The sequence below is a fragment of the Aquarana catesbeiana genome, linkage group LG03 (genome assembly GCF_042186555.1).
Source record: "Aquarana catesbeiana isolate 2022-GZ linkage group LG03, ASM4218655v1, whole genome shotgun sequence".
Lineage (NCBI taxonomy): Eukaryota > Metazoa > Chordata > Amphibia > Anura > Ranidae > Aquarana > Aquarana catesbeiana.
The window spans coordinates 423,636,802-423,654,539 of record NC_133326.1 but is presented as its reverse complement, the minus strand read 5'-3'; the positions used below and the strand labels follow the sequence as shown (position 1 = coordinate 423,654,539).

Genomic DNA, 17,738 nt, shown 5'->3' with positions numbered 1-17,738 from the left:
TTATTATTTTTGCGGTTAACTACTGCTTTAACATAGCACTGGGGGAGATTTCTCTCTTCTATTTATGGATGGTGGCAACCAGGGGCATTTTATGAAATCCGTGGGCTTATGTGCAAGATCGTAAGCTGGGCCCCATTGCTTAATATGTATATACACTATATTACCAAAAGTATTGGGAGGCCTGCCTTTACACACACATGAACTTTAATGGCATCCCAGACTTACTCCGTAGGGTTCAATATTAAGTTGGCCCACCCTTTGCAGCTATAGCAGCTTTAAATTTTCTGGGAAGGCTGTCCATAAGGTTTAGGAGCATTTCTATGGGAATGTTTGACCATTCTTCCAGAAGCGCATTTACAAGGTCAGGCACTGATGTGGATGAGAAGGCCCGGCTTGCAGTCTCCACTCTGTCTTTATGGACCTTGTTTGTGTACTGGTGTGCAGTCATGGAGCAGGAAGGGGCCAACCCCAAACTGTTCCCACAAAGATGGGAGCATGAAATTGTCTAACATGTCTTGGTATATGGAGGACTTAATATTTCCCTTCACAGTCCCCCCTATCCTCAGTCTTCACAGTCCCCCCCCTATCCTCAGTCTTCACAGTCCCCCCCCTATCCTCAGTCTTCACAGTCCCCCCCCTATCCTCAGTCTTCACAGTCCCCCCCCCCCATCCTCAGTCTTCACAGTCCCCCCCTATCCTCAGTCTTCACAGTCCCCCCATATCCTCAGTCTTCACAGTTCCCCCCTATGCTCAGTCTTCACAGTTCCCCCCCTATACTCAGTCTTCACAGCCCCCCTATCCTCAGTCCCCCCCAGTCCTCACAGTCCCCCCACCCTCAGTCTCCAGTCTCCCCCCACCCTCAGTCTCCAGTCTCCCCCCACCCTCAGTCTCCAGTCTCCCCCATCCTCAGGCTTCACAGTCCCCCATCCTTGGGCTTCTCAGTCCCTCCTCATCATCAGTCTCATCCCATCCACAGTCTTCACAGCCCCCTTCCAGCTCATCTGCATAGGTAAACCCCCCCCCCCAAATTCACAGACCTCACATCAGCCTCTCAGATCTCTCTCACAGGCATGGAAGATTTCCTTTCTTCTGAGCTGGCAGTGGATGGTATCAGCACCCTGCCCCCAAGCAGAAGCAGTCAGCTCCAGTGACTGGGCCTTTGTGTGAGTGAGAATTGAGGAACACAGATCCTGTGACAGGAGCTAGAGAGCAGCAGTGACAGGCATTGCTGCAGCGCTTCAGACTTGTCTCCTCCATAGGTACAAAGTGTGAGGGGGATGGGGCCCTCTGTGCTCTGACCCACTCTGCACTAATGGAGGAGACAAGCCTGAGGCATTGCCTGTCACTGCTCCTATCACAGGATCTGTGTGCCTCGATTTTCACTCACACACAGACCTCAAATGCTCTACTATAAACCCCTCCCTGTTTCTAAAACTTGGCTTTAAATATTGTTTGCACTAATGCCCCGTACACACGATCGGACATTGATCGGACATTCCGACAACAAAATCCATGTTTTTTTTCCGACGGATGTTGGCTCAAACTTGTTTTGCGTACACACGGTCGCACAAAGCTGTCGGAATTTCCGATCGCCAAGAACGCAGTGACGTACACCACGTACGACGAGACTAGAAAAGGCCAGTTCAGAACCAAGCGCGGCACCCTTTGGGCTCCTTTTGCTTATCTTGTGTTAGTAAAAGTTTGGTGAGAGACGATTCGCGCTTTTTCAGACTTGTGGTTTTCAGATCGTTTTCTGCTGTTCAGTTTGTGCTTGTGGGTTTGTATCTGCTCTTCAGTGCGTGCAGTCAGTTCGTATTGTACTATTCAGTGCGATCTTGTCCGCTCGTTACTGTTTTTCAGGTCGTTCTTCACAGGCCTTGCTGTTCTTCAGTGCGTTCTGTTACTTTGTTCTGAGCAGCCGACCGTTTTCTAGCCATGTTGCGTATACGTACTCCTCGTAGAGTTCGTGCTGTGCGGGGGCTTGGTGTTGGGGTCCTTAACTTGACACAAGTCCAGTCCATGAACAGGGTGGGGAGGAGTTCATGGACCAAGAATTGGTTGCTTCAGCATGACCAGTTCTGTCATATGCCTTTGCTCCGTGAGATCCGTGAGAATAATCCTGATGACTTCAGGAACTTTCTCCGGATGACGGACCCCGTATTTCACCGTTTGTTGGCTTTGCTGACCCTTTATATTAGTAGGCAGGATACCTGCATGAGGCAAGCCATCACTCCGGAGCAGAGGCTCGTCGTCTGTGGTACTTGGCGACGGGGAGAAGCCTGCAGGACTTGAAGTTCTCGACAGGCATCTCCCCCCAGGCTTTGGGGATCATTATCCCAGAGACCTGTTCTGCCATCATCCGGGTCCTGCAGAAGGAGTATATTAAGGTAAGATTTTTATCCTTTAATATCAAATTTTATTGTATTTAATGTTTGATAATATATTGTATTTCTTTCCTCATTCCCTAATTACCATGATTGTAATATGCTGTGAATGTCCCCTTTGTTCTCATGCATGCTGGATTTTTAGGTAATTATTTTTGTTGTCCTTCATATATATTTGCCTTCACTTACCTCCCCAGCATGGTCTCCTGGCCCTATATTCACCTCTAGGGATGAGCTTCGCGTTCGAGTCGAACATGAGTTCGACTCGAACATTGGCTGTTCGCAAGTTCGCCGAACAGCGAACAATTTGGGGTTTTTGCGGCAAATTCGAATGCCGTGGAACACCCTTTAAAAGTCTATGGGAGAAATCAAAAGTGCTAATTTTAAAGGCTTATATGCAAGTTATTGTCATAAAAAGTGTTTGGGGACCTGGGTCCTGCCCCAGGGGACATGGATCAATGCAAAAAAAAGGTTTTAAAAACGGCCGTTTTTTCAGGAGCAGTGATTTTAATAATGCTTAAAGTCAAACAATAAAAGTGTAATATCCCTTTAAATTTCGTAGCTGGGGGGTGTCTATAGTATGCCTGTAAAGGGGCGCATTTTTCCCGTGTTTAGAACAGTCTGACAGCAAAATGACATTTCGAAGGAAAAAAGCCATTTAAAACTACTCGCGGCTATTGCATTGCCGGTCCGACAATACACATAGAAGTTCATTGATAAAAACGGCATGGGAATTCCCCACAGGGGAACCCCGAACCAAAATTTAAAAAAAAATGACGTGGGGTCCCCCTGGTATGGATTTTAACGGGAACCCTGCGCCAAAAAAAAAAACCGGCGTGGGGTCCCCCCAAAAATCCAAAGCAGACCCCTATCCGAGCACGCAACCTGGCAGGTCGCAGGAAAAGAGGGGGGGGACGAGAGAGAGGCCCCCCCCTCCTGAACCGTACCAGGCCACATGCCCTCAACATTGGGAGGGTGCTTTGGGGTAGCCCCCCAAAACACTTTGTCCCCATGTTGATGAGGACAAGGGCCTCATCCCCACAACCCTGGCCGGTGGTTGTGGGGGTCTGCGGGCGGGGGGCTTATCAGAATCTGGAAGCCCCCTTTAACAAGGGGACCCCCAGATCCCGCCCCCCTGTGTGAAATGGTAAGGGGGTACAAAAGTACCCCTACCATTTCACTAAAAAACTGTCAAAAATGTTAAAAATGACAAGAGACAGTTTTTGACAATTCCTTTATTTAAATGCTTCTTCTTTCTTCTATCTTCCTTCATCTTCTTCTGGTTCTTCTGGTTCTTCTGGTTCTTCCTCCGGTGTTCTCGTCCAGTATCTCCTCTGCGGCGTCTTCTATCTTCTTCTCCTCGGGCCACTCCGCACCCATGGCATGGGGGGAGGCTCCCGCTCTTCTCTTCATCATCTTCTTCTTCATCTTCTTTTCTTTTCTTCTTCATCTTCTTCTCCGGGCCGCTCCGCATCCATGCTGGCATGGAGGGAGGCTCCCGCTGTGTGACGGCGTCTCCTCGTCTGACGGTTCTTAAATAACGGGGGGCTGGGCCACCCGGTGACCCCGCCCCCCTCTGACGCACGGGACATGACGGGACTGTGGCATTCCCCGTGACGTCACAGGGAAGTCCCGTCAAGTCACCGTGCGTCAGAGGGGGGCGGGGTCACCGGGTGGCCCAGCCCCCCGTTATTTAAGAACCGTCAGACGAGGAGACGCCGTCACACAGCGGGAGCCTCCCTCCATGCCAGCATGGATGTGGAGCGGCCGGAGAAGAAGATGAAGAAGAAAAGAAGAAGATGAGGAGAAGAGCGGGAGCCTCCCCCCATGCCATGGGTACGGAGCGGCCCGAGGAGAAGAAGATAGAAGACGCCGCGGAAGAGATGCTGGACGAGAACGCCGGAGGAAGAACCAGAAGAAGAAGATGAAGGAAGATAGAAGAAAGAAGAAGCATTTAAATAAAGGAATTGCCAAAAACTGTCTCTTGTCATTTTTAACATTTTTGACAGTTTTTTAGTGAAATGGTAGGCTACCATTTCACACAGGGGGGCGGGATCTGGGGGTCCCCTTGTTAAAGGGGGCTTCCAGATTCCGATAAGCCCCCCGCCCGCAGACCCCCACAACCACCGGCCAGGGTTGTGGGGATGAGGCCCTTGTCCTCATCAACATGGGGACAAGGTTTTTTGGGGGCTACCCCAAAGCACCCTCCCAATGTTGAGGGCATGTGGCCTGGTGCGGTTCAGGAGGGGGGGCGCTCTCGTCCCCCCTCTTTTCCTGCGGCCTGCCAGGTTGTGTGCTCGGATAAGGGTCTGGTATGGATCTTTGGGGGGACCCCACGCCTTTTTTTTTTTTTTGGCGCGGAGTTCCCCTTAAAATCCGTACCAGACCTGAAGGGTCTGGTATGGAATTTAGGGGGACCCCCACGTCATTTTTTTTAAATCTTGGTTCGGGGTTCCCCTGTGGGGAATTCCCATGCCGTTTTTATCAATGAACTTCTATGTGTATTGTCGGACCGGCAATGCAATAGCCGCGAGTAGTTTTAAATGGCTTTTTTCCTTGGAAATGTCATTTTGCTGTCAGACTGTTCTAAACACAGGAAACATGCGCCCCTTTACAGGCATACTATAGACCAGTGTTTCTCAACTCCAGTCCTCGAGGCGCACCAACAGGTCATGTTTTCAGGATTTCCCTCAGATGAAACGGCTGTGGTAATTACTAAGGCAGTGAAACTGATCAAATCACCTGTGCAAAATAGTGGAAATCCTGAAAACATGACCTGTTGGTGCGCCTTGAGGACTGGAGTTGAGAAACACTGCTATAGACACCCCCAGCTACGAAATTTAAAGGGATATTACACTTTTATTGTTTGACTTTAAACATTATTAAAATCATTGCTCCTGAAAAAACGGCCGTTTTTAAAACTTTTTTTTGCATTGATCCATGTCCCCTGGGGCAGGACCCAGGTCCCCAAACACTTTTTATAACTTGCATATAAGCCTTTAAAATTAGCACTTTTGATTATTCATGTTCGTGTCCCATAGACTTTAATGGTGTTCGCGTGTTTGAATAAACTTTTTTCCTGTTCGCATGTTCTGGTGCGAACTGAACAGGGGTGTGTTCGGCTCATCCCTATTCACCTCATGTAGTCACTTAACAATGTATTTTATCAGCTCCATAGTAGTGCTTTACCCCAAACACCCCTAAAATGTTTTAAAATGTGATTTGTGCTTTGAATTCAGGCAGAGTGCCAGAGGCTTTTTTTTGGGGGTCCCCAAATCATTTTTAACCCTCCCTCCCCCCCAACTGCTAAGTCAGCTGATACCAATTCTCTATCTATCCTCAATCATCTATCTGCTGACTTTGCCAAACCCATACACACTATACCCACCTCTTTTGTGGTCAGATTTATGGATGAATTCCCTAAAGCATGTAGTGCAAGGGCCTGCCTGTATACTTTCAAATGGTACTGTTTCAAGTTTCTGTATACTATTATCATCTTGATAGGTAATAGCAGAATGTCCAAATGTGCTCAAATGTGTACAATGTGTATTTATATCTTTGTATTATGACACTTCTTACCTGTCCAGTGGGCTGCCAATAGTGTAACTAAGGAGGGGCTGTTCAAAGTAATACCCATTATTTAGGCATTCATCTCTCAATGAAGTGGAGAGGGTTACCTGTCTAAGAGTCCCCCCCTATAATGTTAGAAATGGCCCATGAGAGGGGGGGGGATCTGATAGGTGTACCTTATACTTTGGTCTTTAAAAACTCCCTCAAATAAATGTTATCTTGATGTTGGCCAAGAATGTTTGTGTCTAATCTGCTTTCCCTGTTTATGTGCAAAATGACTATTTTTTTTTTTGTTTGACTCCACAGTTTCCTTCCATGTCACAGGAATGGCAGACTGTGGCCTCCCACTTTGTCCAGCGGTGGGACTTTCCTAACTGCGGAGGGGCAATTGATGGGAAACACGTCCACATCGTCCCACCACCCAACTCGGGGTCGTACTATTATAATTATAAGGGGTTCAATAGTATTGTAATGTTGGCGGTGTTGTCGGCTACTTATGAGTTCCTGTATGTGGACGTGGGGAAGAATGGCCGGATGTCTGATGGTGGAGTCATTGCCCAGACGGAGTTCTACAGGAGTCTCCAGAATGGCAGCTTGGACTTGCCACCTCCAGAAGACAATGTGGAAGGACTCCCATTCGTCTTTGTTGCGGATGAAGCATTTGCGCTGGGGGACCATCTTATGCGGCCATTCCTGATGAGGACCCTCACCCCGGACCAGAGGGCTTTTAATTACCGGCTGGCCAGAGCCAGAAGAGTGGTGGAGAACACGTTTGGAATCATGGCCAGCCGGTTCCGCCTATTTCTTACACCCATACATATGGCAGAGTATAAACTGAATCATATAATCCTGGCATGCTGTGATCTACACAACTTTTTACGGCAACATTCTGCCAACTATGCAGGCTCAGTTGGGCCTGAGGCTGGAATTCAAAATGAAACAACCCTGACGGCGCTTGAAAGTGGCTGTCCTGGTTTGCCCCCCCCTGAGTGCCCTTGATGTCCGGCTAAGATACCTTGAATACTTTGCGGGTAGGGGGGCTATCAATATGCCAGACAATGTCTGAAACTTTTTATAATAAAAAAAACTAACTACTCAAATCTTTGGTGACATTTACTGCTTGTGTTTGTTTTAGCTGACCCTGACAGAAATGTGATGAGTCCTGAAAAGGGCGTGATTGTGTAACCTTACAAAGCACTGTTGGTTGTTATTTACTAAAGGCAAAGACACTTTGCACTACAAGTGCACTTGAAACTGCACTTGTAGTGCAAAGTGGATTTGCCCTTAGGAAATAACCCCCATTGTCACAGAAAACATCAATTAGAGCACCACAAAAGTGTTGTAGCGTTGAGACAATAATCCAGACATTCTTGATTAACAATCTTTTTAATACCAGCACAATCACATGTGCATTTAGAAAAGGTTTTTAAAACAAACCAACATGTTTGTTGTATAACAATTTTTGGTGTCACATTAGAAAAAGTAGAAATGTCCATTTAAGATAAAACAGGCATGTTTAAAACCAACAAGAAAGACACAAATCTTGAACTTACGAAGTTCACTTTTGGTAGAACTTGAAGGCAATATCAGACGTGAGTATTTACAAACTGTGTTTGATATTGCGTTCAGATGGGTTGAAGTCACCCCAGGAAAAGCCAAATTTTGAAGATGCACACAAATTGCAGAATGTCAACATGTGCTACCTGCCATCACGGGGGATCAAGGGACGTGTTTTGTGGGTGCAACCCCTTCCTCACAGTTACTTTATTATTGAGGAAGGGGTTGCACCCCCAAAACGCGTCCATTGATCTCCTGTGATGGCAGATAGCACATGTTGACACACTGTGTGCATCTTCAAAATTTGGCTTTTCTCAAATTTGTCAAAAAATGTCAAAAAATTTTAGCACACAAAAAAACCAAAGGAATTTGGAGGGGTTTTAAACTCTCCCTAAAACATCAATGATGTTCTTCATTTTTTGAAGAACATCATTGATGTTTTTCTTGATGTTTTCCAAGTCCCTATTACACCCCATGATCTCCCCGATCAAGATCTGTGCACTTTCCGAGGTGAAAGGATCTGGATCCACAACATCACGATCACCTAAAAAGATATAAACCAAAAAACAGCCTGTGGTCGCAGACACTCACCTGTTGTGGTGCCAATTTCCACCACGTCTTCCTCCTCCTGCTCTGCTTGTCTTGGGTGAATTTCCCCTTCTTCCAGAGGTGGGGGGTCTCTGGTCTCCTCGGATGAGGGGTGTCCTCCGAGTTTTTTCTCCCCTATGTAAAAAAAAATAGGTATACTTAGCACACAGATATTTGATGGCAGAACTATTAATATGAAACATTGCTTGGAAGTGGGGTACAATTGTCTGTTTTGGCAGAGTTCCAAGATGTTGCATTTTTCTTGTCCTTTGTCAAGCTTCAATACTTACCTGTTTTGTACAAGCTTCACAGATGGAGACACCCCTATAGTATACACTGGAGCACCTGTGTGGGACCCCTCATAAAAAGGGTGTTCTTGTGTCCCACACTAGTGCTCCAGCCTCCAGATGTGTAAACAGCTGCTGAGTGTCCTTTCCTTACACAGAATCTAGTTTGCATTTCATTCTAGTAACAAACCCATCTACACAACCAAATTAGTTTCAGACAATTAGGCCCTAAAAAATGTGGGCAAAGGCATATGACCAAAACAATGGTGTTTTATACGAACGAATAATGTGCCCATGAACATGAAAGTTGCCTTTTGAAACTGGATAACAGTTAAGAAAAGCACATGGAGCAGCACGAACGTAATAAACCTAAAGAATAGTTACACAGGACAACTACTTACTTTTTTGCAGCACTCTCCGGATCTTTCGGTACTGCTCATGATCTCTTAATTTCAGGTCTGACCACCGCTTCCTGAGCTGATCTTTCGATTGTCCTACCCCGAAATTCTGGTGCAGACTCTTGACCACTTTCGCCATGATCTTGGCCTTTCTGACATTGGGGTTGGGGTAAGGTCCATACTTCCCGTCATAGTCGGCCTTCTTCAGGATGTCGACCATCTCCAACATCTCCCCAAAGGACATATTCGATGCCTTAAATCTTCTCCTTCTGGATCCAGACGTTTCAGGCTCCGGGCTTTCCTCCTCCTCCTCGTTGCTGTAATTAGCACGCACCTGCTGTGTCTCCGCCATGTGCTCTTCCCCCACTGCGCCGAACGAGAAGGGGCGGGGAATAGACTAGAAAGAACGTCGGGCGGGCGGAGTTACACGCATGCGCAGTGTGTATAAAGCGTAACAGCGTGCGTAGTATGTACGATTTGTGAGCGGAGGAAGGAGTATCGGAGGCGCCTATCGTGATAACGAAGGTAAGAGCAAAACTTAGGTCTATACTGCTTCTAGATTGAGGCCTATCTAGTAACAAGATTAGGAGAGTTTTGCCTGACATTAGGGTTTGTCTTGTGTTGTGTCTTGCAGATAAAATGGATGGCTTCAATGACCACAATATCCTCCCCCTGTTCATAGACAAGTACAGGGAGCTGCCCTGTCTGTGGCAGGTGAAACATCCACATTACAATAATAAACAAAAGAGGCAGACAGCGCTGGAGAAACTGCTGGAGTTGGTGAAGCCGGTGGTCCCCACAGCAAACATCCCCTATTTAAAAGCCAAAATTGGTGGCCTGAGGAGCACTTATCTAAGGAAGCGCAAGAAGGTCACGGATTCCCAGAGATCCGGAGCTGCAGCAGATGACGTTTATGTCCCCAGGCTGTGGTACTATGAGACACTGCGATTTCTGTCAGACCAGACTGGAGTCAGGGAATCCCTCTCAACCCTTCCTTCCACTCTTCCTTCCACCCCAGCTGAGGCTTCCGATGTCCAACCTGGAACTTCCAGCCAGGAAGAAGTGGAGGAGCCCAGATGGAGTCAGGTATAGCATTCTTCTACAGATTTCTGGTCAATAAATAAATTATGTTTACTAGATGTTATTATTGATCACTAGATGCTGATTTAATACAGTTTTTTACATATCAATAGACAGTAGTGGGCAAAAATAATTGGGACAAGAATGAAAAATGCTGGGCTCAGAAGGATAGTCTGTTATATTTGTTAACATTCAATTTGCAACAGTCATGAGATGAAAATTGTGTGTGATTGATGAATAAAAAACTAAAACTATGTCCCTTTTTCATACACAGGAAGACCTCAGCCAGGACGAGGCTCTGGAGTGTGGCACACAGGAGGAGGCTGTGGAATGTGGCAGCCAGGAGGAGGCAGGGCTAAGTGGCAGCCAGGAGGAGGCAGGGCTAAGTTGCAGCCAGGAGAAGCCTGGGCCCAGTAGGAGCCTGACAGAATTGCAGGTTCCTCCCCTCCGCCTTCCAAACAAAGGACCCAGGAAGGGGAGTCACGTGCAGGATTCAGCTCTCAGGCTCATATAGGAGGCTTCTGCATCCCTCAGAGCCTTACCTACTCCTGAAGAGGCCTTTGCCTGCATGTCTGCCACCAAACTGAAGGGCATGCAGGAGGGTCAACGCCTCATGTGTGAGAAACTTCTTTATAAAGTCCTAACTAAGGGGGTGAGTGGCAAAATCACACCCAATACCGACGTGATTGAGTTGGACCATCCTCCTCCTCCTGCCACAACTACACCACCACAGCCACAGCATGGAAGGAAGCGTGGAAGGAAGACCAGAGAGTGATGGCCCTGGGTTCAGTCTGGTCTGACAAAAGATGCAGTCTCTTGTAGTACCACAGCCTGGGGACATTCATGTCATCTGCTGCTTTCATGATCTCTTGGACTTCTGGACCAGACTGCACTCCCTTATATATGGACTCCTCAGGCCACCAATTTTGCAGTAAAATAATTGATGTGTGCCCTGGGGGCCAAAGGCTTCGCCAATTTCTGCTGTTTCTCCAGCGTTGCCTCCCTCTTTGTTTGGTTCTGAGCCCTTAATAAAGGAATTTTTGGTTCAATTATACTCGCCTATGTGTGTTTTCCTTCAAAAGGGACAGTTTGTTTGTGAGGAGGCAGGTACATTTCAAAACTACACTGTGAAATTAACAAGGGACACCAACACCAAGCAACCTCCTTGAGATTAAATAATACAAGATAATAATGGTGTTGTGGTAACTTGACACACAAAACACACACAAAAATATTATGGAGTAAAACCCAAAACAACTAAAAAAAATACATCAGCCTGGGAAAAAATACAAACCCCCAAAAAAAAAAAAAAAAAAATCAGCCTTGAAAAAAATACAAAACAAAAATAAAACAACAAAAAAGAAATTTGGTCAGATGTGACAAATCAAAATATATTGAGGGAATCACGATAAATAATAAAGAAAGAAGTTTGTGAGAAGTCTGTGTGAATATGAGCAGCAAAACTACTTAATTCTTCTCACATTATAAAGAAGAAGAGTGTGTGCTGTATTAAACCATTTTTTACATTGCAGCGTGACGAAAGTGCTCTATCCATTCCGAACACTAATTTTACCAGACCGAGCTGTTCCGTCTCGGAATTTCTTCTGAGCATGCGTGGCACTTTGTGCGTTGGAATTGTCCACACACGGTCGGAATTGACGCGATTGGATTTTGTTGTCGGAAAATTTTATAGCCTACTTTGTATGTTGGAAAATCCAATGGAAAATGTCCGATGGAGCCCACACACGGTCGGAATTTCCGACAACACGACATTTTCCGTCAGAAAATCCGACCGCGTGTACGGGGCATAAAGTTTTATAACACACTATGCAAGCTACAAAACTAGGGTCATTTCTATTTTTACAAAGCACACCATTACTAATTGGCTGTTTATGAAGCAGGTACATTTGCTATTTGTACATTAAAAAGCACAAATCTGTGCAGTTCACTGCATACATATTAGCACATTATAATTGTTCCTAGAGAATCAATATCTCATGCTGCACATAGTTGCACTTTATAATCTTTGCAGTTCAAACTTCCACATTTTTTTTCTTTAGTCTCTCTAATTCTCACACTTTTTTTTTTTTTTTTTTTTTACAGTTCATATGATTGTCTGCGTGATGATCCATTTGCACATGACTGGCCATCTCTTCCTCAGCTGCCAGGACTTCAATATTCAATGAATGAGCAATGCCGATTTGATTTTGGCGTAGGTTACATGATGTGCACTGCTGTAAGTAATATGTACTTTCTGTTACTTTAAATGCTTGCAGAGCAAGGAATCACCTTCTCACACAACTGTTTTTCTCCTTGTTATCACACATCCATTTGAGAGGGGCATGATCAGTGACTAGTTTGTTCTCCCCAACAAGTAATACTTCAGGACATCTAAGGCCCATTTGATAGCTAAACATTCCTTCTCAACAATGTCATAGTTTTTCTCATGTCTGTTTAGCTTTCTGTTCAGGTAAACCACTGGGTGCTCCTCACCGTCTCTAATTTGGGACAGTACCACACCCAGTCTCACATCAGAGGCATCTGTCTGTACTAGAGTTGCCACCTCATCCCTTTAAACCCAAACACATAGTGATTACACAGGTTCTGTGGCTGATTAAGGTGGTAATTAAACTCACTTGTTGCCTTATCTGCATTTAAGTAGCCTCAGAACCTGTGTAATTCATATGTGTTCGGGTTTAAAGGGATGGGGTGGCAACCCTAGTCTGTACCACTCCTTTGTGAACTCTGGGATCTGCAGGGGGCTGCAATGGTGGCAACATTGGGTATAAAACGATTGTAGTATCCTGTGATTCCAATAAATGCACAAGCTTGCTTTTTATTTATAGGTTGGGGCCACTTTTGAACCGCCTCAATTTATTAATCTGAGGCATGATCAGCCCTCGACCAATAACATAGCCAAGGTATTTGGCCTCCTCCAAGCCTATGGCACACTTTCTGGGGTATCAACCTCAACCACAGTATTCAGGTAGTCACATGTGTCACCATGTATGCAAATAAACCCAATAGAGCTAGGATGTAACTTTGCAGGATTTACACAATCACCTTTAATGTCACAACACTACCAGAATCTAGCAGAACAGTGACTGGCTATCCATCAACTGAAATCACACACATTTGTTTTTCCATGCCTCCCTGACATAATGTAGTCCATGCCACCTGTGCAAATAGAGATATGTGTTTTCTCAAATAAGCATTATCACATTGCATTGGTTCATCGTTTAGGGAACAGTTAGCAGCAATATGACCTAACGCATGGCAGCGATAACATTTTATGTGTTCTGTACCCAATCCTTTAAACCAGTGGTTCTCAACCCTGTCCTCGAGTACCCCCAACAGGCCATGTTTTGGGAATTTCTCTTAGATAAAATAGCTGTCCAAAATACCAAGCTGTTGACTCTGATTTAAAGCACCTGTGCAAGATAAAGTAAAACCTGCATATATGGCCTGTTGGGGGTACTTTAGAGCAGTGGTTCCCAACCCTGTCCTCAACGGCCTCAGAGACCTTCCTAAACTATTTGGCCAGTCTCCAGGTCCTGAGCCCATGGTCTCTCCACCAGGTACACCAGCTGGTTTGCACACTTGGTGTCCCCATGACTGACCCACTTCCTCAAAGTGGCAGGGAGCGCACGCAAATAACAGTCCATGACCACATGCTCAATAATCTTGGGGCCTGTCAAAAGCTCTGGTTACAGCCACTTCTTGGTGAGGTGTATCAAGTCATACATCTGGGAGTGAGGTGGCTTGTCAGTACTATATGCCCAACAATGCACCCACTGAGCCCAGATTGCAATGGTGACACCCAGGCGTGCAAGTATCTCAGCCTTCAGTGTCTCATAGTCCTGGGCAGCATCTGGTTCCAGGTCCTAATAGGCCTTTTGGGGTTCTCCTGTCAGAAAGGGTGCTAGCATTCCTGCCTATTGCTCTTTTTGCCATCCTTCCCAAACAGCGACTCTTTCAAAAGTTGCAAGATAAGTTTCCACATCTTCTGCATGTAATAGCTGGCACACAGCATTTTCTGTTCCACTGGCAAAGGATCTGTGGATAGGGTTACCACCTCATCTCTTTAAACCCGAACACATATGAATTACACATGTTCTGTGGCTAATTTAATGCAGATAAGGCACCAAGTGAGATTAATTACCACCGTAATCAGCCAAGAACATGTGTAATTAATATGTGTTTGGGTTTAAAGGGATAAGGTGGCAACCCTACCTGTGGACCCCTTCTTTAATTCCACCAGTGCCTCCACAAACTGGTGATTTGCCTCCTGCTGCACTGCATTGGCCTCTGCGACCTGGTGGTTGGTTTCCCGCTGTTGGTGGTTGGTTTCCTGCTGGGTTGTAGTGGCCTGCAGCAGGGCTTTTAACACATCCTCCATCTTCCCACTTGTTCAGGAAGATGCCAAGATTGTCTTCAATGCATCTTTCATATCTGCATATGGTAGTCTTGATAAAAATATCTGAGCAATGTAAACAGTAGCTAGCAAAGCAGAGGCGAAGCATAGATAGGCGCAGAATGCAAGTGTAAATACAGCCTATGTGGATATCTCCACTCTGTTTGTTATATCAGCTTTTAAAAAACAGTCCACAGAGCAATCTTGTCAGCAGAAATAAAAGGCAAAGTAAAGCGTTAGTTGAAATAATTAAACGGTTAAGTCAAACCTTCCTCTTGAGACCATATCTTTAAAGTAGAGTATTCTCACAGTTTGTCCCTCTGCTGCATCCAATCAAAAAGTTCTCCAACTTGTCTCAGGACACTTTAGTAGTAATAATCTCTTTGCTCTATAGTTACATTACTTTTAGCCAGTTTTTATTTCATTTCATTTATTCCTACCCGGTCTTCAGTCCTCCGCCTGTCGGCACCACTGGAAGATCTTTACTGTAGGTTGCCCTCAGTTACTCTATCTCCTCTGGATACCTTAGGGAGTCTTTCAGTATTCTGGGGGGCTTGCCGTAAGGCTGACTGCCTCGCTTTATCCACCCAGTACCGCCGTCCGCTGGAGGACTGACAAACTCAGCCACCTCCTAAACCTCTCCCAAGCCTCTCTCACAGGCAAGAGATAGGTGGGGAGCAAGGGGGAAGTGAGGGGGACTGCGCCCGCCGGAGCCCTCTCCACAGCGCTATTAGCTGGCCGACGATGTCACCGGCTCCGTCCGGCTTCCTGCCGTCCACGCGCCCACAGACAGCCCACCTCCTGACCTCTCTCACAAGCAGCAAGCAAAGCCACAGGCACCTCGATGGTTCCGACTCTCCTCCCTTCTTGCCAGCAACAGCCCGATCTATGTCCGACACAAGCCTCACTGCATGGTATCACCGAGAGCTTGAGGGAGCCTATGACAGGTAGCGGGTAGCAGATGCAGCGTTCTCAGCATTCGCAGCTCCAGATCAGGTACAGCTTCATGCTCCACATCCAACAGCATCTAATAGGAGCATAAACCAGCTCAGGTAGGGTATCTAAGCATACAGGCTACCTCTTATCATAGCGCACTCGCTCGGGGGAGATGCATGGAGCTTCACAGCATGTTCTTACTTGGCGCCATCTTGTGGCTTTACCCCCGCCAATCATGTCCTGTGTGTAAACACACAGATCCCGGCTCTCCCATCCCCCTACAGTTAAAACACAGTGAGGAAGCACAGTTAACCCCTTGATCGCCCCCTAGTGTTAACCTCTTCCCTGCCAGTGACATTTATACAGTAACTAGTGCATTTTTATAGCACTGATCGCTGTATAATTGTCAATGGTCCCAGAAAAAGATTGAATGAGTTGAAGAAAACTCAGTCAAAAAAAGTGAATGAAGTTGCCTCAATGGAGATAAATACATATTGATAGGGGTGGGTACCATCATCCTTAATTGACAATGATATAGAAGAGGATTGTCTGGAGCTACTCCAATAAATGCCCCAAGACAAAAATGGGAATGAACTATCTCAGTACCCAGGGATGAAGCAGTTGAATATAAAAATGTAGTTTTATTATACAAAAACAGTTTTTACACATAGCTACAAAAGATGATTTAAAAACATAATTGCATACAGAAGCAAAAAAAAATGTTTATACAGACTTTACAAAGCAAGAACCTCACAGTGTAATGGAGCTTCTGAAGATGTAGGTCCAATTTGAGTTCCTCTACATGTTTTGCGAATAAATTTGCTTCCTCAGGAGGAATTGTCCTAATACATCTAGAGAGAAATACATTTCTTTGTTGATTTTGTCACAAGATATAGAAATTAATAGTTAACAAGAGAGGGGGGAAGAAAAAATAGTAGACAAATTTTATACAATAAATACACAACACTTTGGAGTAAATTGATAGAGCTGAGTCTAGCTTACCAATCAAGACGGGGTCACGGGCAGCAAAGTGTGAGGCACCCAAAAAATTGGGTAATCCCCCCACGCGGCGGACACAGGAGTCAGTGTATAGGGTGCAGTTGCTGAAAAATATTGGCATGGAAGTTATGAGCCATAATAAGTGGATTGGTGACACACAAGTTCAGGGGAAAATTGGATACTGAAGGGGGAAAGTGAAGTGGGAAAGGTGATGGGTAAACAAGGTGTGAGAGAAGAAGAGAAGGGGGAGAAAGGAGAGGGACAGAAAGGGGGGAAGCGGCGGGAGGGGAGAAGAAAAGAGGAAAAAAGAAGGGGGAGGGGAGAAGAAGAGGGAGAAAATGAAAGTGAAAATATGGTGTGATGTGAAAAAACAAAGACTGAGTGTTAAGAAATAAATGAAAAGAGGGAGTGGATGGAGATGAGTGAAGGGAAGGGAGGTGGGGAGAGAGATGTCCAAGGACATGGTGGTGTGTGAAGGAAGTGAAATAGGTGAAAAAAAAGTGAGTGAAAACATCAAATGCTTAACTATGACCCACCAACTGTATGTCTGGTAGTATGTACGGCCCGGGGATCAAAAGAGTCCAACCCAGAGTCACTGCAGTGTTGCTGACAGGAGTTTTCCCCCCGATAAGCAGAGCACTGAAGCTAGTGCCACAAGGTGCTTTCCAAGCAAGCAACAACCTATAAAAGGAATGTAAAGTGCGGGCATAAGCGATTACACTCCTGCACATGTAAGTGGATTGGTAGTGAAGGCAAAGCAGCTGAGCTGTGGGATGTCACATGAAAGATTTTTTACCTGTCAGATGCTGGGTGGAGCGTGGTCCCCAGGTATCGGCCATCTGCAATAGGAGGCCGCCATAGCTGCAGCTATATAGCGTCTCCAATCAGGGGAGCCGTCACCTAACCAGTCCCACCCACAGTGTGCGCACATTGACACACACGGAGGGCTGTCATTGTAACGACGCCGCTGCGTGTGATCCAAGCGCGCACGCATGTGACTCACGTCTAGTTGGCTCAATGCCACCAATCAGGGAGAAGGGGGGAAGGAGCAACCATAGTTGGTAGGACACATGTCCACCGTTTGGGGGAGGCAACCACCTCACGCCGTCCTCTTCAAAGGCAGGGCAGACTCAGCCACATAAGTACAATAATATAGACAATGAGGTAGTGAGGCTGTAGGTATATTCCAGGCACGGTTGATGTAGAAATCATCAACAGGCCTAGATATGACGAACAGTCAGGCGATTACAATTAGTTTGAACCAATTAATTACAAACACAATTAGTCAACAATCTCACCAATCGGGAACTTACATGAAAGATTCTAAAAATAGACATAATGTTCATTAAGCATATGTGTTGTATCCTTTATAGCATTGGAGCAATCGGCGCAGCAATGGGGTAAAAGATTGGAATAAAATTAAATAGAAAAGGGAAAGTGGAAAGAAAGTGAAACAGAAAGAGGGAGGAAGTGGGGGGGGAGGGAGGAAGGAGGGGGGGGAGAGGTAGGGGAGAGGGGGAAGAGG

At 45.9% G+C, this 17,738-nt stretch overlaps 1 protein-coding gene across 2 annotated transcripts in view; it reads left to right on the top strand.

Annotated features, from left to right (window-relative positions):
* Positions 1-17,738, top strand: part of LOC141132411 (A disintegrin and metalloproteinase with thrombospondin motifs 2-like) — a 1,679,109-nt gene that overhangs the window by 974,785 nt on the left and 686,586 nt on the right. For both annotated transcript variants that reach the window (XM_073620760.1, XM_073620761.1), the window contains exon 9: positions 11,968-12,100. In XM_073620760.1, the coding sequence (XP_073476861.1) occupies positions 11,968-12,100 (133 nt within the window). The remainder of the gene's footprint in view (positions 1-11,967; positions 12,101-17,738) is intronic.